At 34.7% G+C, this 22,774-nt stretch overlaps 1 protein-coding gene and 3 pseudogenes across 3 annotated transcripts; all 4 read right to left on the bottom strand.

Moving 5' to 3' along the window:
• Window positions 1-1,436: 1,436 nt before the first annotated feature.
• Window positions 1,437-3,459, bottom strand: LOC114742746 (rust resistance kinase Lr10-like; annotated as a pseudogene).
• Window positions 3,460-10,187: 6,728 nt separating this feature from the next.
• On the bottom strand, window positions 10,188-11,296 carry LOC114742736 (G-type lectin S-receptor-like serine/threonine-protein kinase At1g34300; annotated as a pseudogene).
• A 2,764-nt stretch (window positions 11,297-14,060) lies between these two features.
• Window positions 14,061-17,774, bottom strand: LOC114742734 (G-type lectin S-receptor-like serine/threonine-protein kinase At5g24080). 3 transcript variants are annotated; one of them, XM_028930955.1, is made up of 6 exons: window positions 17,633-17,774; window positions 17,327-17,466; window positions 16,630-16,707; window positions 15,176-16,272; window positions 14,330-14,406; window positions 14,061-14,258 (listed from the first exon to the last, which is right to left on the bottom strand). In XM_028930955.1, the coding sequence occupies exons 2-6, from the start codon at window positions 17,415-17,417 to the stop codon at window positions 14,159-14,161; spliced, it is 1,443 nt and encodes a 480-aa protein (XP_028786788.1). In that variant the 5' UTR covers window positions 17,418-17,466; window positions 17,633-17,774; the 3' UTR covers window positions 14,061-14,158. The 3 variants fall into 3 exon arrangements, with proteins under 3 accessions (XP_028786788.1, XP_028786790.1, XP_028786789.1); XM_028930957.1 differs by having other exon boundaries at window positions 15,176-16,170; XM_028930956.1 differs by lacking the exon at window positions 17,633-17,774 and having other exon boundaries at window positions 17,327-17,548.
• A 498-nt stretch (window positions 17,775-18,272) lies between these two features.
• Window positions 18,273-22,772, bottom strand: LOC114742742 (PR5-like receptor kinase; annotated as a pseudogene).
• Window positions 22,773-22,774: the final 2 nt, after the last annotated feature.

Here is a 22,774-nt window from a genome sequence, read left to right as displayed (position 1 = left end):
TTAAAAATTTCTTCTACAATAATAAATGATACGTACAATTTCGATCAAGAAATTAAACTATGCTGGCTAAATATTTTATTTTAATCCCTATCGTCAGACTCAGAACTATATATAGTTATTATTTAAAGAAAATAACGATATGATTTTACATGTTAGTGAGCTTTCATCTTACACGTTATGTTATGAGGATATAAATACACACATATGCGTGTATAAAGTCAACTCTTAACGTAAGCCAGGCCAGTGATTATTAAAATTAAACGAATTGCAGCAGGCGATTTTTTAATCTCATGATAAGGAGAAGTTCTCTGCAATAATATTATTTGCATATATTCAAAAAATATGTGAAAATAAATTTAAATTTCATTTACTCATAGTATTTAACCGTAGGCAAAGATGAATTAGAAAATAAAAAACAACTATCTTTAAACCAGACCTATAATTTAGGCACAAAAAAGAGTTAATGTAATCTTTGGTCTTTTAAGTTTCTTGTTTTGGTTCCTCAAATTTCAAGCCATAGGTTTTAATCTCGTAAGGAGCAAAATGGTCTAATTTTTTGTTGAGCTATAGAAACTAATATTTTAAATGAAAAGAAATTTAGGGAACCAAAATTTATAGTTTGAAACAATTGAGGGACCAAAACCAAAATTAGGACAAAGTTGAGGAGTCAAAAAATTGTAGTAATCCCATGAAAAGCTTTAAAAAATAATTATACTTAATGGGACACAGTACAGTTGCGAACTGAGATTCCTGGAGTTTGAAATTAAAATTTGATCTAGTGATTATTATCTTTTTTTAATTTTTGTTGTTGTCATATTATTATACTTTCATAATTTTTCGTTTTGCTCAAATAATGATAGCGTGAAGAGGCAAAATCCGATTCAGCAAATCAATCGAGAAATCGGCCGGAAATTTTCTAATAACTTTTGAAAAAATTACTGTACACTCCTATATATGCTATCTAATCAATAGAAAGTCCGACAATAAGTGAGCAACATACATGCACCAGTTGCCATTTCTTATATAGGATCTTATCATTACGTACTGCTTACTTGTTATGAGATTTTTTAAATAATTAAATTGCTTATGTGAGATTGCGTGGAGGGATTTTTCCTCTAATTTTACCTTTCATTTCATTTCATTTCTTTATTTGTCTTTTTAATAATAATTCCTTTTACATTTTTGCTTAGTTGTTGTCGTGCATTTCTTCAAATATCTCCTCTGATCTGCGGATCATAAGACAAGTCATAGGCTTTGAATGAATTTCTATGTTATGATCAATGCTTATAATTCAACTTTGAGCCCCGTGAACAAATTTTCTTGCCTTTCTTCTGTGGGTCATTTTTTATTTCTTCTACAATTGCACTAATTGTTTCACTGCATGTGCCAAGTTCATTGATAATTTTGTGTTACCGTATTCAAAAGTTGAACAACAACCGAGATTAAAAATTAAAATGCAATGTCACCCACGAGAGAAAATACATGCCGTATAATCAAACCACTAGATATCGATCAATAAGATAATGCAGAACCATGGCCAAAAAGGATAATGCAGAGCCTCTATAAACTTAAACCATGGGAGGATGCCATCTAATGAAGGGATAATGAAAATGGTTTTTTGTTAATTTTGGCTCGAATCTATTTGGATCTCCAACACAGGAGGAGAAAACACAATGGAAGATTCAGTTCCCTCAAGAGTAGATGAGCCGCCATCAATACTACTATCTACTTGAGCTTCTTCATCCATCAAATATTGAAATGGGTATGAGAGGTCTGGAACATCCATGGAGCCTTCCAACATTTTCACCACATCACTCATTTTGGGTCTCGATTCGGGTTTATATTGAACACACCACAGAGCTATCCTGGCCATTCTTTCCACTATCTCCTTGTCTTTGTCTTCAATAATACCACAATATGTTATCAACTCTTGTAGATTTGCACTCTCAAACTTTCTCCAAACCCATTTTGGAAACCACTCTTGAGTTTCTGAGAGGTTCACGTCAAGGTTTCTTCTTCTTCCTATGATTTCAAGTAACAACATCCCAAAGCTGAAAACATCGCACTTGTGAGTTACACGAAAAGGCATCCAAAGTTCTGGTGCAGCATAACCTGGCGTCCCTCTTAGACCTGTCATTGTGACATAAGACTTTTCCCTGTTACAAAGCTTGGCCAAACCAAAATCAGCAACTTTAGGAAGCAAATTTTGGTCCAAAAGGATGTTTTCTGGTTTTATGTCGTAGTGGATGATTCTCTCTTGGCATTCTTCATGCAAATAAGCAATCGCTTTGGCTGTTCCAACTGCAATCTCATGAAGCTTCTCAAATCCTAAGCTCTTATCTTCGCCGAACAGATACTTGTCGAGAGACCCATTGTTCATGTACTCATAAACTAAAGCTGTCATATTCCTTTCAATGCAGAATCCAATGAGGCGAACCAGATTTAAATGATGGACTCTTCCAATTGTGCCAACTTCCGCCATGAATTGTTCCTCCATTCTGTTGTCAGAAATCCCACCACGAAGAAGTTTCACGGCCACAACAGTTCCATCACTGAACGTTCCTTTATAAACTGATCCAAAACCTCCTGATCCCAACATGGTGGAGTAGTTGTTTGTTGCACGCATTAGGTGATCTGATGTGAGCCTTGTTGGGCTCTCTCTTCCAAGTCATTCAGAAACTTTTCCATCGTAAATGACAGAAACTCTTTAGATCTCATGCGGAGTAAAAATATCGCAAGTAATAATAAGCCAGCGAGCGCGGCTACAGAAGGTATTTATAAAAGATAATCAGTCACAATTGTTGCTACAACAAAAAACTGCTTGAAAAGTTTAAGCGAATTTGCTTTTAATGGCTTAAATCTTATAACTTAATCATCTTCGTTGAACTTTATCATTACTTTAAATTAAAGTACTGTACGTAGATCTTACGTACCCAGCAGGCTTTCGATGATAATGAGTAGGTTCCGTTCATGACGTAAAGCCATTGCTATCAGTACCCCGGCAAGAAGGAGGACTACAACATAGGCAGGAATGTATGATTTGTTTAAAAGAGTATAATGTAGAATAAAATTAATCTTATGAACTCCAATCATTTTAAATATTTTTCTAAAATGCCAAAAAAAAGAGTTAATACAATTTTTGGTCCCTCAAATTTGCCTTTCATTTTGGTTTTGGTTCCTCAAGTTTTTTTTTTTTTCCATTTAAAACATTAATCCTCATGATTCAACAAAAACTTGAACCATTTTTTCTTTTGAAGACCAAAATCTATAGTTTAAAACTTGAGTAATAAAAACCAAAATAAAAACAAATTGACGGACTAAAGATTATATTAACCAAAAAAAAAAAGACGTGATAATTCAACCATTTAGAAGCTCTAAATCTTACGCGTGATAATGATGCGAAGGGGTATTGCCCTCCATAAAGATGACATGTTTGATCTAATTTCCTCCAAATAAATGCCAACCTTATCCTTCCGAATATCTGTGGTGTTGGGTTTCTCACTCAGATTATTGTGGCCCTAAACATAATAATTACCTAGCCATGATTGATCATAATCCAGATGAATCGGAGCTAAAGCATAAGCAGTAATCAGAATAGAAATAAAATAAATGGTGATCGGAGAAGAACCTGCTGAAGCTGAGATTTTCTGTGGCCATGAAGGAAACTCGGAGATGTGATTTATGGTTTATGAAACTCATCAAAACCAAGAAAATAGTATCCCGTATTCAGGTGACATGGCTGAAGAATCAAGTTATATGCAAATTAATTCTGATGGGTATAAGTCATCTTCATCACCACAGGCACGCTTCGATTCTGTAACACCGGTTGCTCTGAGTGAAAGATCCAGACTCTTCATTTAGTTGCCTCCCAATATATATATATATATATATATATGAAATTCATCAAAATGAAAAATCAATTAATTTCAAAACCATAACTTGCACGGTGAGATAAACAGATATGTCTAACTCACAAATTGTGCTAATCCATATGAATTCCTTAAGAGTTAAGGGATATTTATAAAATCCAGATTCATCCATGATCAAATCTAGAGTTGAATCCAATGAATTTTGTTTATTTTCATGCAGAAAAAATCTTGGGAACAAAAGCAACAAAAAGCCAAATCAGACAAAAGTATTTGAGAAACATCAAAACAAGAAGTAAATCACAACATAATTCTAAATCCTACCTCAGAAGATATAACAGAAGCAGCAATATATGTAGAGCAGAAGGAATCAATTCAGAAATGATACTAAAGATGAAAGCATGTAAATATGGAGTCTGAGCACAAAACATGTAATATTTTAGACTGATGGTGATAAGAAATTTCTGGTGATTGTATCCTGGCACAAGTCAAAATTTGTGAACAATTTCTCAAAGGAAATTTTCTTATAACCAGTCAATTTCGGACAGCACATTAGCTTATTTAAAAAAAGAACCAACGAAAGTCCACTTAAAAGCAATTTAAATATGATCACCAGCTTTCCTTCGAGAGAGCAAAAGAAAAGGTACAGAGAATTTATCTTTTAGCACATGATTCTGCCATGTTATGTATGAAGCCTAACTAATTAATTCGTTTTTAAAAATATAATCTATCCATATCTTAATTTGATTTTTCAACATCTGTATTTCTCGATTCTTAAAATATCTTTGCTTCAATGTTATCAACTTTCAAATCGTATTAATAAAAATGAATAATGATGCATACAACATGAAATCGATGGACTATACAATATATAATTATGTCACGAATTACGACATAACGTGTGTACTCAGATTTGTAAGTTTAACTATTTGGAACGTGATGTGGCATTATTTAGTGTATTGACAATAAGATTCTTAGTGATTAAATTAATTTCTCTGGCAAAAAAATTAACTCAACTAGGCCCAGTTAATTATCTCCATTCATGATGTGTATTTTAAATGAATAGCTTCAAGACTATACGATCAAATTGAAATATTTTTTTTAATTTAATAAAATTTAAACACGCAACCCGAAATATTATTTAATTGTGACGGGTGGCGTTTGTTATTAGGGGAAGCAGGCATTGTCGGAAATAGTTAATTTTTGAAAGATCATATTTCAAAAGACTATTTACGCAAAATTTTTCAGTAATTCACCGTCAGATTCTCCCATTATTCGAATTTCGAACTCCTTTGAATGACCTTATTATTTAATGTCAAAGTTCCCCACGACATTCTTTAATATATAACAACAAAGGCAGGCTCTGTTTGGTACGTACGTGGTATTGGAAAAGTTGGTACTAGGATTGATACTGACATTGCTTACTTTGTAATGTTTGATATAAGGAACCGAGGGTAACTTGGGATTGAGGGATAGCACACGGGTAAGATCGCTTAAACCCATAGTATTCGTGAAGTTAGAATATATTGGGATTGTCCCTCTTTATAAAGCTGCTGCTTTGTTTCATAATATATCGGATTCATCAAAGTTCCCTTGTTCTATGGAAAATTCATAGAGTGGAAACAACAGAACAATACCGGGTCACCAAAGAAAATAATATATTGCAAGACATGTACTCATGTTACCGGGAGGCAAAAATTCAAAGTGAAGTCTGAGGAGCCAAGGCCATTGAAGTGTGGCTACATAATATGAATGAATGTTCCTGGAAAAAGGAGATGGAGTATCTAATTTCATCGTGCTATTTACCTGTACGTGGATAAGTTGTAATTAAGTCATCTTGATGATCACCACCGGCATACTTCGATTCGGTAACTCCGATTCCGTCCTCTGACTGAAAGATTCAGATTCTTCATTCAGTTGCCCCTTCATCAAAATGAAAAGCCAATTAATTTCATAGATATGTCTAACTCAAATTAAACTAATCCATGAATTCCTTAAAGTTAAGGGATATTTATAAAATCCAGATTCGCCCATCATCAAATCTCTAGATCGAGTTGAATCCGAAGAATTTCTTTTCATGTGGAAAAAATCTTGGCAACAAAAGCAACAAAAGCCCAGAGCTGACAAAATTATTTGAGAAACGCCAAAACAAGAAGCAAATCACTATATATAAATATTGTACCGCAGAAGATATGACAGAAACAGCAATATATGTATAGCAGATTCAGAAATGATACTAACAATCAAAGCATATAAATATATATATTTATATATATGTGTGGAGTCTGAGCACAAAATATGTAATGTTTTAGACTGTTGAGGATAAGAAATTTCTGCTCATTGTATCCTGGAGCAAAACAAAAGGTTTGAACAATTCCTCAAAGGAAATTTTTTTATAATCAGTCATTTTCGAACAGTACACATTGGCTTATTTCAAAGCAAGCACCTATGAAAGTTGGTAAATGGATTCTTCTATTTTCCGAAACCCAACATTATTCGGATTCTAATGCATTTCACTTGTAAGAATATGCTATAAGTTTAAATTATATTTTTATTATTTAATCAATATGAATTACTATTTGTTAATGATTATGAATTTGAAAATTGCATTAGATTGAATAATATTGTTTAATTTATTAGTGTCACTGTGTCAATGTTTTTAATATAATCATTCAATTCTTAAAAAACGTTTAGGTTTATTATCGCTTTACATTTTCATTTTTCTAAGTTTGTTGTTTAACCCTTTAGGCAACATAGCCAAAAATTTGGTCAATAAGATTCGCCATTAGAATTTAAAAAAATTACTTAACAGTTTCTTTTACAATAATAAATTATGCGTATAATTTTGACCAATAAATTAGACTATGCAGGCCAAAGATTTATTTTAATCCTGATAGTCAGGCTCAGAACTCTTTATAGTTATCGTTTTAATAAAAATAATAGTAATATGGATTTAGAGAAAATTTGGGATAAATTTCTCATTACAAATTTAATTGGCATATGGTTCTTATGATGATTGATTGCATAAGAGAATATTAGTTGTACACAAAGCAAGGTAAGTTGCACAAAACGAAGATAGTTTGTACAAAATATTATTTAGATATAAGAAATTAGTTTGCATATAAGGAAGATGATTTACACATCAGAAAATTTCATTTGCACAAAAAAAATTGAGTTGTACATCATACAAAAGAAGATTATTACATACAAAGGAAGTTAAGTTGCACACAATAAAAATTAAGTTACGTAAACTCCTTAGGTGCTATTTATTAATTAAATTTTCAATGAGAGATTTATCCCCAATTTTCCTTATGATTTAAATGTTAGTGATCCCACCTAATTATCCTGCCTTCATCTTACTGTGTGTGTGTGGATAAAGTCAACTATTAACGTAAGCGAATTTTAATCTCATGATAATAAGGAGTTCTGCAATAATTTTATTTGCACGTGTTCAACAAATATGTGAAAATAAGTATAAATTTCATTTACTCAGAGTATTTAATTGTGGATAAAGATAAATTATTAGAATATAAAAAAATTAATACTCTAATTATAGTTAACTTTGACTTATATTTACTAGGGCCGAGTGCAGGTGAGAACTGAGATTCCTAGAGTTTGAAAATTTGATCCGATGATTGTAATACTGATGTTGTTGTTCTTGTTATAATTATATTTTCATTACTTTTTCTTTTACTCAAATAATGATAGCGTGAAGAGGCAAAATTGATTATACAGCAAACCAGTCAAAAAATCCGCTCCAAAGTTTTCAATAACTTTTTCCGAAGATTACCATGCTATATGAGCAATCTAACCACAAAAAGGTCCGATGCAAGTGAACGTGATGCATACGCCAGTTGTTATTTCTTATATCATATCTTGTCAGTATATATTGCCCAATTATTGTGGAACTTTTTAGTGATTAAATTCCTTTCTCCTTTCATATCCTCTTAGTTTTTTTTGGATAACCACTCCTTTCACATTTTTGCTGAGTGGTTGTTGTGCGATTCTTCAAATATCTCCTCTGCAGATCACAAGACACCATGCATGATAAGGCAACAATATATTTATTTTTATGCCCCATCATTGTTGGAATGGGAGCTTTTTCTATGTTCTTTGAACATGGGACCATGGGAACTCCTAGACTAAGAATATTCTGGCATCAATATGCATGATAAAGCAACAATATTCTGTAACGTATGACTCACGCAAATTAACCAGAATTTGTGCCTTACATGGGACGTTCATATTTTACAGTCCTGCGATGATCTATGTAGCCGATCTGACCTAATATGATAAAACTCTGTTGTTTTATGTTTGTCTCGCCTGTCATCTCTTTACGGATGGAAAGGTGAAACTGCTCTTGCTTGTTTTTTTCCCCTCAATTTATTAACTGCTATTAACAAATTTTTTTCCTTTTCTGCAGTAGTTAGAGTGATAGAACTAAATTGAAAATTAAGTCATTGTGTATGAGCCATTCGAGTCAGTTTCATATAACCAAGCCTGACAATACACACACGCAATCTAATTTGTTCTCTTGTTTGTGACTCTTTTTATCATCAAAAAACCTATAGGCTTGATATAAACATAATTAATCTGCACTCTAAGTCCTTGGCAGCTGAATGTCTGAATATTTGTACCTTTGGTTTATACATTCGTTTGCATAAAAACAAAACTTCAAGGTTTTCAACTAAATTGACCCTTGCGTTGATATAGCCATACACACAACCTACAAAGAAGCATGTTTTGACAATATTCAAGTCAAGCACCTAGAAATAGAACCTTTCAGGGTGTAAGATAGGTGGTGGGTGATATTACTGTTTGAGTCAAATGTATTGCCTTTTATAAAGCTTCTTCTTTGTTTCATATCCATTGAATTCATCAAAGTTCCCTTTGGGTGTGTTTGGATGAATCCAAACCGTGGTTTGGAAAAGTGATTCTGGAAAATAGATTCTGTGGAGAATAGATTTTGTGGATAATAGATTCTGAAAAAAAGTGATTCTGAGAAGTGAGAGTGTTTGGATGGTTATTACCAGAAGCACTTTTTCATGTGAAAATTACCAAAAAGGGTATAAGTTAATATGATAATTATATAAGGGATAGATTTTATGATATATTTTGATTTGAAGAAATAAAATTGTTAATAAAATTTTTTTTACTAACATAATTAATAATATATAAGATAATATAATTAATACATAATTAATATATGTATATATATTTATAAAACATAATATTAAATATGTTTATAGAAAAATGAATTTTTTTTTCTAACAGAAAAATATTAATTTTCTTTGAAGATTTTAAACATGAAAGCCTCTCTTATCCCTCCTTCCACCTTCTCCACCACCGTCAATAGTCGGCCCACCCCTGCAATTATCCTTCGCATACTTCAACTTCTTATCTGCGTCATCCACCACCATGCCCAGCACCGACCTCGTTCTGTTCCCTTCAGAACACCCCAATACGTTTTGTTTCATCTCCTCCGGCAGCGACGGCAAGTCGCAATCGAAGAACAGTAGCACCTCCTTCTGGTTCGGAGCCACAGTGTATCTGAAGTCGAGAGTGAGGTTGTCGGAGGGAGAGAGACATCTGGTGGAATTGGAGATTCGGAAGTTAGGATTGAAGACTCGAAGAGAGAGATTGTCGTAGAAAATTTCATCGACTATGTAGAAAGTGGGATGCTGGTGTGTTTGAAACATAAATGATTGTTTGGGTGACCTTTCTTTTTTATTTATGGGGGGGAAAACACGGTACCGCAGAAGCCAGGAAATGCAGCAGTGGCCAGTGAGTGTAGTCGTTCTACTGGGCTTCTGAGCCTCATCTGCTCCTTCTCTCTCTTTTCTCTCACACCTTCTGGTTCGGGCAAAGACGCAACCTGATGATGAAGGGGCGAAGAGACAAGCTGATGATCAAGGGGTGAAGGGCCGAGCTTTGAGCTGAGTGGAGAGAATACTCTGATCGTTCAACGAAGAGAAGGAGTGTTGGCCAGCGAAGAAGAGAAGGAAGAGGGTGTTTTTGGAATGACCATTGCCTCCTGATGAGCCGTTCCAAATTTTTGACCAGAAGCGACAATTATTAGCTTCTGATAAAACCATGGTTTCACCCGGTGAAACCATGGTTTTATCTTAAACCACGGTTTGCAATTTTATGGGGTCTGTTTGGATGACATTTTGGGCAAACCATGGTTTGAGCTTCCAAACCATGGTTTCCAGTGTCATCCAAACAGGGCCAAAGTCTTTCATTTAGGAACAGAGTAGATCCAACAAAATATCAGATCACAAGAGAAAATAATTTATCACAAGACTTGTACTCGCACTAGTGTTAATCCTGGCTAGAGGCTATTTGGATCTCATACTTGCTCATTATAGGAGTAGCATTCACAGTGCTAGGTTTAGATGCTGTAATAGAAGAACCAGAAGCAAAACTAGTATCAGTTTGTGTTGTCTGAACTGATTCTACAGAATAACTTCCATCCATGAAGTGCTGAAAAGGATTCACAGGCTCTGGGATTTCCTCTGAACCCTCCAACATTTTCACCACAACACTCATCATAGGCCGCAGTTCAGGTTTATACTAAACACACCAAAGAGCTATCTTAACCATTCTTTCTGCCATATCCTTATTTTCCTCCTCTATTCCACACACTCTTATCATTTCATTTAGTTCTCCATTATCAAATTTGATCCAAACCCATCTTGGAAACCACTCTTTACTTTCTTCTGCCTGGTTAACATCAAGATTCCTTCTCCTACCTATGATTTCAAATAACAACATTCCAAAGCTGTAAACATCACACTTGTAAGTCACTGGAAATGGCATCCAGAGCTCCAGCGCAGCATAACCAGGAGTCCCTCTACCTCCGGTCATGGTGATATGAGTATTTTCTCTGTTACAAAGCTTGGCCAAACCAAAGTCAGCAACTTTAGGATAGAAGTTGTCGTCCAAGAGGATGTTTTCTGGTTTTATGTCATAGTGGACAATTCTCTGTTGGCATTCTTCATGCAAATAAGAAATTCCTTTGGCTGTTCCAACTGCAATCTCATGAAGTTTTTTAAATTCCAACCTCTTGTTTTCCTTAAATAGAAACTTGTCAAGTGAGCCTTTGCCCATGAACTCATAAACTAGTGCCCTTATATTCCCTTCAATGCAAAATCCATAGAGGCGAAGTAGATTGAAATGATGAACTCTTCCAATTGTGCCTACTTCTGCCATGAACTGCTCCTCCATTCTCTTGTCTGAGCTCCCATTCAAAACCTTCACAGCCACGATGGTTCCATCACTGAAAGTCCCTTTATAGACTGATCCGAAACCACCTGAACCCAACATGTTGGAATAATTGTTAGTTGCAAGCATCAGAACATGTGAGGTGAACCTGATTGGCTTTTCCCTTTCCATTTCATGCAGAAACTTGTACATAGTGTAAGTCAGAAATTCTTGGTGTGCAATAACCTGGGACCGACGAAGGTAACAAGACATGTTGCGCTCCAAAAAATCGCAGTCAGAATTACTGCGATGGGGTAAGAATTATCTCAGTTACAAGTCATAACAAGAAACAACAGGAAAAATTAAATACGGAAAATCACACGGCAAAGAAGCAAATCATAGGTCTAAGTCCTACCCATGAAGCCAACAACAGCAATTCCTACCACAACACCAGAAGCCATATTTGTGAACTAGGAGGCGAAAATTCAAAGTGAAGTTTAAGGAGCCAACGCCATTGAAGTGTGGACGCAAAATATGAAGTACTATAGACTTGAAACAGATAAGAATCTGCCCACCACTATATCCAGGTGCAAGGCAAAGTTTTGCGTAAACGCGTTTGTAGATGAAGCGACTCATTCAACAAAGGGTAGGATTTTGTTTTTTGTTTTGTTTTTATGGAGGCTTTTCTATTTTCTATGAATATGCGAGCATGGAGACTCCTAGACTAATGAGAATATTCTGGCGCCAGGATAAGGCAACAATTATGTGACGGAAATTAAACACCAGTTGTCCAGATGAATCAGTTGAACCAAAAACAAGAAAAAAAGACAAAGTCTTGGTCAAAGAATTGCACTGCACAAGGCATGGGCTAGCCGACGACCATTGGGTTGCTTCATATTTGTGCTTATCAGCTACGAGGATAAGCAATGAAACCGTCACCACACAATTTTTTTTTGGCTTGGACAGACTCGGAATATTTTAATAAATAAAAGTTAATAAAGAATCCTCTCATCATCTCGAACCATACTAATATAAAATAACATGCGTCTATGTATATTTGTGTACATACTATTTTGCACTGGTTGAGAATTGAATTGCTGAGAAGATCCTGCAACTCATGAAGGAGAAGTTAATAAAGAAATTTCTCATTATCTTGTAACTTGACATACTAATACAAAGTGACATACCTCTGTGTAGATTTTTCTATACGGTATATATATTTTGCACCGGTTTAGAATTGCATTGCTCATCAGAAGATTCTGCCACTACTGAAGAAGAAGCATCTGAATCTGCATCGGTTCCCTTTGGTGTAAAACTTGGTTTAGCAGACGCCCAATTCTGAAAGGGAAATGGAGGGGCAGAGATTTCTGTCACCTTCCAACATCTTCACCACATTACTCATAAGAGGTCTATCATTAGTAGGCAAGTACTGAATGTAAGACAGATTTACAATACAAGTAAATAAAACAATAAAGAGATGTGAATCTTCTCATAAAATAATACAGCGGAAGAATCTTTGTGTACCTCTTGCCATTTGTCTTATCTTGAATTATCTCGGGATCTAAGATAGGGGAATGGAGCTGCAAAAGAGAACAACAGTTAGAAGAAAAGAGTTGTTCAAGTCTCTTCTGACTGGAATAGGGCACAGTGATGGCAACTGGATTAGCCATCACCAGTCAGGGAACCTCAAGGGAGCATATAGGTATTTCACTCGCTCACAGAATATTCAGCCGTCAACTCAATTGTTGTGTGTCTCACCATCAGAGAGTTATCAACACATATATAGACTGAAAAGCTTAACCCTACTGGGCTTGGGCCTTGTTTGACTGAAAGGGCCACACTCAGAGTATTTTATTAATTTCCTAATATATATCTAAATAATAATTATAATAAAATATCTAACACTGAACACACCAAAGGGCCACCATTAACATTCTCTCTGCTTTTTCCATGTCTTTCTCGTTTTCACTCCCAAACAGCGACATCATCATTTGAAAATCTTCGTTTGAGCTAATTAATGAACGACGGAGGGGACTCGAAACTAAAAAATCATCTTTATTCTTAAAACTTGAATAAAATGTTGGAAACTCAGAATGAATGAATGAATAATGGCAGAAAACAGCAAGCCAATGGACAGAGGTGTGTGAGATGTAGACATCTTTTTTTTTTCGTACAAAAAAGTTTATGAGATGTTAACATATGACTGATGGATACGTGTTTTTTTTTTTTGGTTGTACAAACCCATAACGTGTTTTGAATGAAGATGGCATGGTTTGGGAAGAATTGGATCAAGCGCTCCAGCTTAGATGGAGTCTGAACACTTGCCTAAAATTTCTGTTTAACAAAAAAGAAAATAAGGAAATTTCATTTCTCATCATCTTTCTCTGCTAGTAATAGCTTACTAGAATAGAAACACTAAACCGAATACTCTTAATAATTTATTTTTTAAAAGCACCCTTATTTATGGAAAATATGGGTGGGAGAAAGAATGAGTGAAAAAAAAAACAGAGAGAATGAATGAAGGAAAAAAAAAAACAGAGAGACATACAACTAATAGGGTAAATTTTAAAGTGTCTTTTATAAAAAAAGAACATACTTTCTTAAAAAAGGATAATGACAAAAAAAAAAGAAACTGAAAATTATTAAATCTCAAATGAGGTTTGATAATAACACTTCATTTGGTGTTGATAATATTGAATTGGCAAATGACAAAAAATTTTTGTTGATATTTTTTATTTGATATTTACAAATTTTCAGCTTCTTTTCTTTGTCATTTTCTGTTTCAAAAAAATGTCTCCGGTAAATAAGAATAGAAAAAATACTATTTTTTCCCATATAAAGTTCCAGTGAGTTAAATATTTAAATTATAAAAGCTTATTAAAGTTAGGACATGCTTTTAAGTCAAAAGAGTGCTTTTAAAGGTAGCTACATTTCACTCAAAATCATATAAATTAAAAAGACAGCGTACCTCAAAATTTCTAACAATTTAAACTGTTTTCTTTTGCAGAAATTAAGATGATGATCTTTGCCGTTCATTCCGATTAAATCTAGCTGTCCGAACAACCCCATTGCCGCGGTAATAACTCCTTTCACCTTCGTTTCTTTTCCTTTTTCGGATAAAAACTCTTTGCACAGTGTTTAGCAAAAGGTACTAGTCTTTCGTAACGTGATGAACCAATATTTGAATCCCTGTTAAAAGAAATATTCACATTTACTGTTTGATGGTGTCTCCAATATAATTATTTTTAGTAACAGGATACCTGTTTCTGCAAGAAAAACATTTTCTGGTCCTGCAGTCTGGGTACGTCCTTTGTTTTTTCATTCTTGTACTATTACACTGTTTCATCGTCGTACGTTTGTCAAGTTCACTGATATCTTTTTGGTAATCGTACATAGTTCCACAAAAACAAGATTTAAATATTCAAATTACATGAAATATATAGGAAAAATTAAAATTAGGTCCCACCTAAGGAAATTAAATATAAGAAAGTCCCTTAAAATCATGAAATTATTTTAAAGTCTTAAAGAACTTTTTTGTAATAAATTTTATTTGTTTAATTACTAAATTACCCTTTTTTTTTAAATTTGTATTGACAACTGAAAGAGCAGTGGTTGACAACTTAGGGTGCAAGGATTGACAACTATCGCAACTGATTTGACAACTTAGGGTGTGATATGCTGAGAAAATGTGTTGTCAAACCAGCTGCGATAGTTATCAATCATTGCACCCTAAGTCGTCAACCCCTGCTCTTTCAGTTGTTAATGCAAACTTTTTTTTTAAAAAAAAAGAAGGGTAATTTGGTAATTAAACAAATAAAATTTATTGCAAAAAGGTCTCTTGGGACTTCAGAATAATTTCATGATTTCAAGAGATCTTTTGTATTTAAGTTTCTTGGGTGGGACGTAATTACAATTCTCCCAAATATATATCTCTCACACTAGAAATAAGAAATAAGATGTGGATCCACAAGATGTATAATGCGGAAGCTAAACTCTAAATTAAAGCATGGGAAGATGTATATGTCATCTAAAGGGAAAATGGTTTTTGCTAATTAAGTTTGGCTGGAATCCATTTGGATCTCACCAAACAAAGGAGGAGCACTCACAATGGAAGATTCAGTTCCTTCAAGAGTAGATAAGCCACCATCAATACTACTATCCACTTGATCTGCCTCATCCATCAAGTGTTGAAATGGGTTTGAAGGGTCTGCAACATCCATGGAGCCTTCCAACATTTTCACCACATCACTCATCTTAGGTCTCAATTCTGGTTTATACTGAACACACCACAGAGCTATTTTTACCATTCTTTCTGCCATCTCTTCGTCTTTATCTTCAATACCACAACCTGTTATCAAATCTCTTAGATTTTCACTCTCAAACTTTTTCCAACCCCTCATAGGAAGCCACTCTTGACTTTCTGGGACGTTCCCCGCGAGGTTTCTTCTTCTTCCTACGATTTCAAACAACAACATTCCAAAACTATAAAGATCGCATTTGTGAGTTACACGGAAAGGCATCCAAAGTTCTGGTGCAGCATAACCCGGCGTCCCTCTAAGACCTGTCATTGTGACATAAGATTTTTCGCTGCTACAAAGCTTAGCTAAACCAAAATCAGAAACTTTAGGATGCAAATTATGGTCCAAGAGGATGTTTTGAGGTTTTATGTCATAGTGGATGATCCTCTCTTGGCATTCTTCATGCAAGTAAGCAATCCCTCTGGCTGTTCCAACCGCAATCTCATGAAGCTTCTCAAATGCCAAGTTCTTATTCTTTTCACTAGCAAACAGATGTTTGTCAAGAGAGCCATTGCTCATGTACTCATAAACTAGAGCTGTCGTATCCTTTTCAACGCAGAATCCAATGAGGCGAACCAGATTCATATGATGAACTCTCCCAATTGTGCCAACTTCAGCCATGAATTGCTCCTCCATTCTCTTGGCAGAAACGCCACCACGTAGAACTTTCACTGCCGCAACAGATCCATCAATAAATGTTCCTTTATAAACTGATCCAAAGCCTCCCGACGCCAACATGGTGGTGTAGTTGTTCGTTGCGCTCATTATGTCATATGATGTGAACTTTGTTGGGCCTTGTCTTTCTAAATCATTCAGAAACTTTTCCATAGTAAATGTCAGAAACTTATCCGCGTCCTCAATACGAGGTAGTAACATGGTAAGTAATGCAAGGCCAATGACCCCGACTACAAGGCAGGCATACACATATACATGAGTGATAATCAGTCACAATTATTGCAATAATAAAACTTCAAAAATTTTAAGCCAGATTTGCTTTGTAGGTTAATCTTATAATTTAGTTTCCATAGAACTCCCTTTTTTTTTTTTTATGACTCATAATATCCTCAAATAACTTTAGACTTAAAACTATTCTCTATTAGGTTAGGAGTGTTAAAGTTAAAGTGTTCCCAACAAGTACACTTTTTAAAATTTAAATTTGTGTTTTCTTCTTTATAGAAAGAGATTACTTACTATCTCAACTAACAACTTATTAGCGTTCCTGTTATTATTTTAACCTTTAAAATGCTGTACGTAAATCTTACCCACGTTGCCGAAAATAATGAGTAGGGTCCGATGTCCACGCAAAGCCATTGCTATCCCCACTATGCACAGAAGGGAGACTGCAATATACGTAGAAATGATTCGGTCAGAATTCTTGCAATCCAAACTTTTCTTTTTATTTAATAATGGATAAAATTTAGATGAAGTTACTTATATTTATTAGGTTAACTTCATAAGTGAATTTACTAATGCATATATATATATGCATTTTAACAACTAACTAATAATACTAAATTAATGTGTGATTAGAAAAATTAACCTAAATTTTTTTGTCCTAAAATATATATTACCATGGAGCATTTAAAATAATTTAGTTAAAAGAAAATAAGGGAGAAAGAAAAGTTAGACTACACTTCGTCCGCATTAAACCAGCACAGTTATATGCGTTTTCCATAAAATAATTATGCAATGCTCATCATCGAGAAAGAATACACAGAAGATCTGAAATCATCAAATTGTTAATTGAGTACCCAGAACTTCTATCAAACATGTCATTAAAATATAAATAAAAGGACAAACCGGTGTTGAGTCTAACAAAAAAAAATAATACTTCACAACGTGACAAATTTAAATTTAAATTAAAAAAAAATGAAGTGGATCACTAATAGTAACAATTGAACCTAAAAAGCTTTTTTTTTTTTTTTTAACCAGGAACGATGAAAAAGCTCTAAATCTTACTCGCGATGAGATTGATAGCGCGACTGCCTTCCCTCCAAACAGATGACATGAATGATCTAGTTGCCTCCAAACAATTGGCATCCCTATCCATTCGAATCTACGGTGTTGTGTTTCTCTCTCAGATTATCGTGCCCTCAATTCTAACATGGAACACATAATAATTAGCGATGGTCAAAATCCAGTCTAGATGGATCGGATCTTAAGCATATATAATTAATCAGTAATCAGAGATTAGAAGAAATAAAAGGACTGTGCTTTGAAGTTTCTGATGAGCTGACGTTGATGGTGATCGGAGAAGAACCGTACCTGAGACTTTTCTGGCAATTAACGAGGGAAAGTCGAACGGAGAAAATGTGATTTGTGGTTTATGAAACTCATACCCAACTAAGAAAATAGTGTGAAGGAGGACTTGCAGATTGAAGGAAGGCGAAGATGATGATCATGAGGGTCGAAGCCTAAAGCCTGTCAACTTCTTGGTCTGTTTTTCTCCACTGGTAGAGTTCCCACCTGTGAAGAGTGAAGACTAGGCATCGCCGACAACGACATACCTCCCTACCAAGAAAGACAAAGTCTTGGTCAAAGACTTTACATTGCACAAAGCATGGGCTGGAACCCAATTTAAAATCGGATGGTTCATATCTGTGCTTATCAATCATGAGGATAAGCAACGATACAGTCACCACACATTTGTTTTCCCTTGCTTGGACAGACTCAGAATATTTTAATATGTAAAAGTCAATAAAGAAGCTTCTCATCATCTTGAGCCATACCAATACAAAACGACATGCGACTGTATAGATTTTTCTACATAGTATTCTGTACTGGTTGAGAACTGAATTGCTGAGAAGATTCTGCAACTCATGAAGTAGAAGTTAATAAAGAAATTTCTCATCATCTTGTAACTTGACATACTAATACAAAGTGACATACGTCTGTGTAGATTTTTCTACACGGTATATATATTTTGCACCGTTTTAGAACTGTATTGGTCATCGGAAGGTTCTGCCACTACTGAAGAAGAAGCATCTGAATGTGCATCGGTTCCCTTTGTGTAAAACTTGGTTTAGCAGACACCAAATTCTGAAAGGGAAATGGCGGGGCAGCGATTTCTATGTCACCTTCCAACATCTTCACCACATTACTCATAAGAGGTCTATCAGTGGGCAAATATTGAACATACCAAAGGGCCACCATTATCATTCTCTTGGCCTTTTCCCTATCTTTCTCCTTTTCAATCCCAAACAGCGAAATCATCATTGGTAGTTCATTATTCTCAAACATATCCCATGTCCATTTTGGAAGCCATTGTTGTGATTCACTGTAGCCACAATCAAAATGCCTTCTTCTCCCTACAATCTCAAAGAGGACAATGCCAAAACTATAAACATCACACTTATGATTCACAGGATAACACTTCCATAATTCTGGTGCAGCATACCCTCTTGTTCCTCTGAACTGAGACATATTCATGTGGCTTCTTTCTCTGCTACAATGTTTTGCAAGACCAAAATCTGCAACTTTTGGTTCCAACTTCTGGCCCAGAAGAATATTCTCTGGTTTAATATCGCAATGGATGATTCTTTGTTGACACTCTTCATGTAAGTAGGCAATTCCTTTTGCTGTTCCAATTGCAATCTCTTGAAGCTTCCCAAACTGGATTTCTGTGTTCAGAGTGCCAAATAATAAGTTGTCGAGAGACCCATTTTGCACAAACTCGCATATAAGAGCTCTCTTTTCACGGTGGAAGCAGAAGCCATAAAGCATAACTACATTTTTTTTCGGCCCCACAATGCGTTTTTGTTGGTATGATCTGGGGAGAATTGGATCAAGCGCTTCAGCTTAGATTGAGTCTGAACACTTACCTAAAATTTCTGTTAGAAAAAAAAGGAAATAAGGAAATTTTGTTTCTCATCATCTTCCTTTTACTAGCAGAGCAGTAATAGCTCATTAGAATAGAAACCCTAAACCTAATAGTTATTATCCACTGCTCTCTCTGTCTCATTTTGTAAAAGATGATTAACCAAATCATGTTGATAAAAAAACTTGGTTAAAATTAGTTAGAAACAATAAATATGTAAAAAAAAAATATATATATATATATAAGTTGTTTTTCAAAAGCACTCTTATTTATGGAAAATGTTGGGGGGACAAAGAATGAGTGAAAAAAATGAGAGAGAATGAGTAAAGAAAAGAGAGAGAGAGAGACATGTAATTAATTGAGGGTGAATTTTATCGTGTCTTTTATTTTTTTTAAAAAACATAGCTTTTCAAAAAAGTGTCTCTTATAAACAAGAATAGAAGGAATACTATTTTTTTCCCCGTATAAAGTTCCAATGAGTTATGTTCCCCAAAAAAAAGAAAAAGTTCCAGTGAGTTAAATACTTCAATTATAAGAGCTTATTAGAGTTAGGATATGCTTTTAAGTTAAAAGAATGCTTTTAAAGGTACCTATATTGCACTCAAAATTTAGCATTAAAAAGAAAAAGGATAAACAAGAGCTCTAAATCTTACAGACGCCCGCAGGTACATCAATGGTGACATTGATGAGAAGAAGTGTAGGAAAGGCAGAGATGAAATATGCAATTTATATGCAAATATGGACACAGATTAGAGATGACGTATCTGGTCTCCGTTCCCCAGCTCCCAACGGAACGCTCTTTTGGACACACTGACTCGACTCAAGATAAATCCAACCAAAATAGAGACATTTACCAACCTTGGTTGACTTTTGACAATACCGCTTCTGAAAAAATATGAATGATGCTATGTTCTGTAAAATTGCGTGGAACTTTCATACGAGCTTTAAAGGAAAATATGAGAGGAATCTAAAGCTGAATGAGCCTTTTTTTTTTTTTTTTTTGGGGGGGGGGATACACGGAAAAGACAAAAGAAACTAGCCAGCAAAGGTCAATGAGCTAGTCAACCAACTTTATTAGGTTTAAGCTGGGGCTTTTTTCTTGGTCTTTAACCGTGCCATGCGTTCATATTTTATGTTAGTTGTGTTTTCAATTGTGTGGTTTAGTGACCGTATAAACTAACTTTATGAAGTTTGTGTGTGTATTTATTTTAACAGGTTGAAAATAAAAACAGAGACGAAGGAACAATCAAACCGAAACGTTCTACTTACCAGTTTTTTCTACCCATATCCGCTTTTTCCCTTTTGTGAGACTTTTTTTGGTTACTCAACAATTGCTCGCACTTCTTTTTCCAGCTACATTGACAATGATCAAAGCTACACAAAGGCAAACACACTAACCAAAACGCTCTACTTACCAGGTTTTTTCTACCGCAAAGTTCTACTTACCAGTTTGCACTCTCGTTACAGACTTCTTGAAAAACCCCAGGATAGACCCATCTAATACGGATTGCCCAGATAGGGACTTCTCCAACTGAACCGGCGGAGGAACGACCTTCTTCGGCGAATCTTACCCACGCTGCAGAAAATAATGAGTAGGGTCCGATGTTCAAGGAAAGCGATTGCTGTCTCCATTCCCCACTACGCGCAGAAGGGAAACTGCAATATCCGTGCTCCGTAGAAATGATTCGGTCAGAATTCTTGCAATCCAAACTTTTCTTTTTATTTGATAATTGATAAAACTTAGATAAAGCTACTTATATGTATTAAATTAACTTCATAAGTGAATTTATTGGTGCATATATATGCATTTTGATAACTAACTAATAATACTAAATTAGTACGTGTGATTGAAAATTTTGACTTGAATTTTTTTTGTCTTAAAATATTTATCACCATCGAATATTTTAAATAATTTTGTTAAACCAGCATACTTCATATGCATTTTCTATGCAAGGCTCATTATCGAGAAAAAATATACAGAAGATCTGAAATCATCAAATTGTTAATTGAGTACCCAGAACATTTATCAACATGTCATTAAAATATAAATGAAAAGACTAATTGGTGCTGAGTCTAACAAAAAAAAAAAAAGAAGATAAATTTAAATTAAAAATGAAGTGGACTAATAGTAAGAACTGAATCTAAAAAGTTCTTCTTCTTTTTTAACCACGAACAATTAAAAGGCTCTAAATCTTAAGCGCGATAATAGTGCGACTGCCTTCCCTCCATAGAGATGGCATGACTGATCTAGTTGCCACCAAACAATTGGCACCCTGTCCATTGAACCTGGGGTGTTGTGTTTCTCACTCGGATTGTCGTGCCGTTAAACCTACCATGGAACAGATAATAATTAGCGATGGTCAAAATCCAGATGGATCGGATTTTAAGCATATATAATTAATCAGTAATCAGAAATTAAAGGAAATAAAAGGACTATGCTTTGAAGTTTTGGTGAGCTGACGTTGATGAGAAGAACCGTACCTGAGACTTTTCTGGGAATTAATGAAGGAAAGTCGATCGGAGAAAATGTGATTTGTGGTTTATGAAACTCAAACCCAAATGAGAAAATAGTGCGAAGATGATGATCAGGAGGTCTTACATTGGTCAGAAGTAACAGTTCCTTTGAAACTGGGGATAGTGAATGAATGTTGTGGGAAAAGTACTAGAAACAGGCGGCACTGACGAAAGTTCAAAGTGGGAAGAAAGCATTCAGAAGAATCTTGGAACATTACATCAAGACATACTGTAGCTGTATTTACTAGGGAAGATGGCATACTGGGGGCCGTTGAAGTAAAAATTGTAACTTGAATACTTGATGACATTATTGTCAAATGTGAGAAAAGCATGAAGGCTTTAAAAATAAAAATAATAGAGGAAAATGCCCTTTTTCATCAATTAGTATATTTGTATTTTATTTTTAATTATAAAAATACCTCTCCCTCATTATTTGTTATTATTACTTTTTTCTCTTATTTACCACACTTTAATAGCAATTGAGCGAACTTCAAAAGTAAATAACAACATATTTTTGTAATAATTTCTGATTTGATATTTTGAAATTTAAAAAGTACTTTTTTTAAAATTTTCCTGTAATAATTTTCAATTGAGCATTTTTATATATTCATATTTTAATTTTAAGAATGTACATATATCAAAAGTTAAATTAGAAAAATGATGCATGCTAAAAGAATGAACATAAAAAATGTTTAATTAAGAAAGTTATGATGCTTTTAGTCTTTAAATATTTCTAGCTTAGTGTATGAGAGACTGAGAGTTCCAGTTGCTAAAGTATCCCTGTCATCTCTTTTTGTTGATAGAGACCAGTCATCTCTCTTCACAAGGACTTGCGAATTCTTTCAAAAGGTCAAAACGACTTGTAGTTTGGGGGCCGAAGCCTAAAACCTGTCAACTTCTTGGTCTGCTGTTCTCCTCTAGTAGAGTTCCCGCCTGTGAAGAGCCTGTGAAGAGCGAAGACCAGGCATTACCTACAACGACATATTTTCCGACCAAGAAAGACAAAGTCTTTGTCAAAGGCGTTACACTGCGCATGGCATGGGCTGGAACCCAGTTTAAAATCGGATGGTCCATAT

This window comes from Neltuma alba, unplaced genomic scaffold (assembly GCF_004799145.2).
Source record: "Neltuma alba isolate B1F8T4 unplaced genomic scaffold, ASM479914v2 tig00003868_pilon, whole genome shotgun sequence".
Taxonomy (NCBI): domain Eukaryota; kingdom Viridiplantae; phylum Streptophyta; class Magnoliopsida; order Fabales; family Fabaceae; genus Neltuma; species Neltuma alba.
The sequence above is the reverse complement of the archived record's forward strand: the minus strand, read 5'-3'. Positions and strand labels throughout refer to the sequence as shown.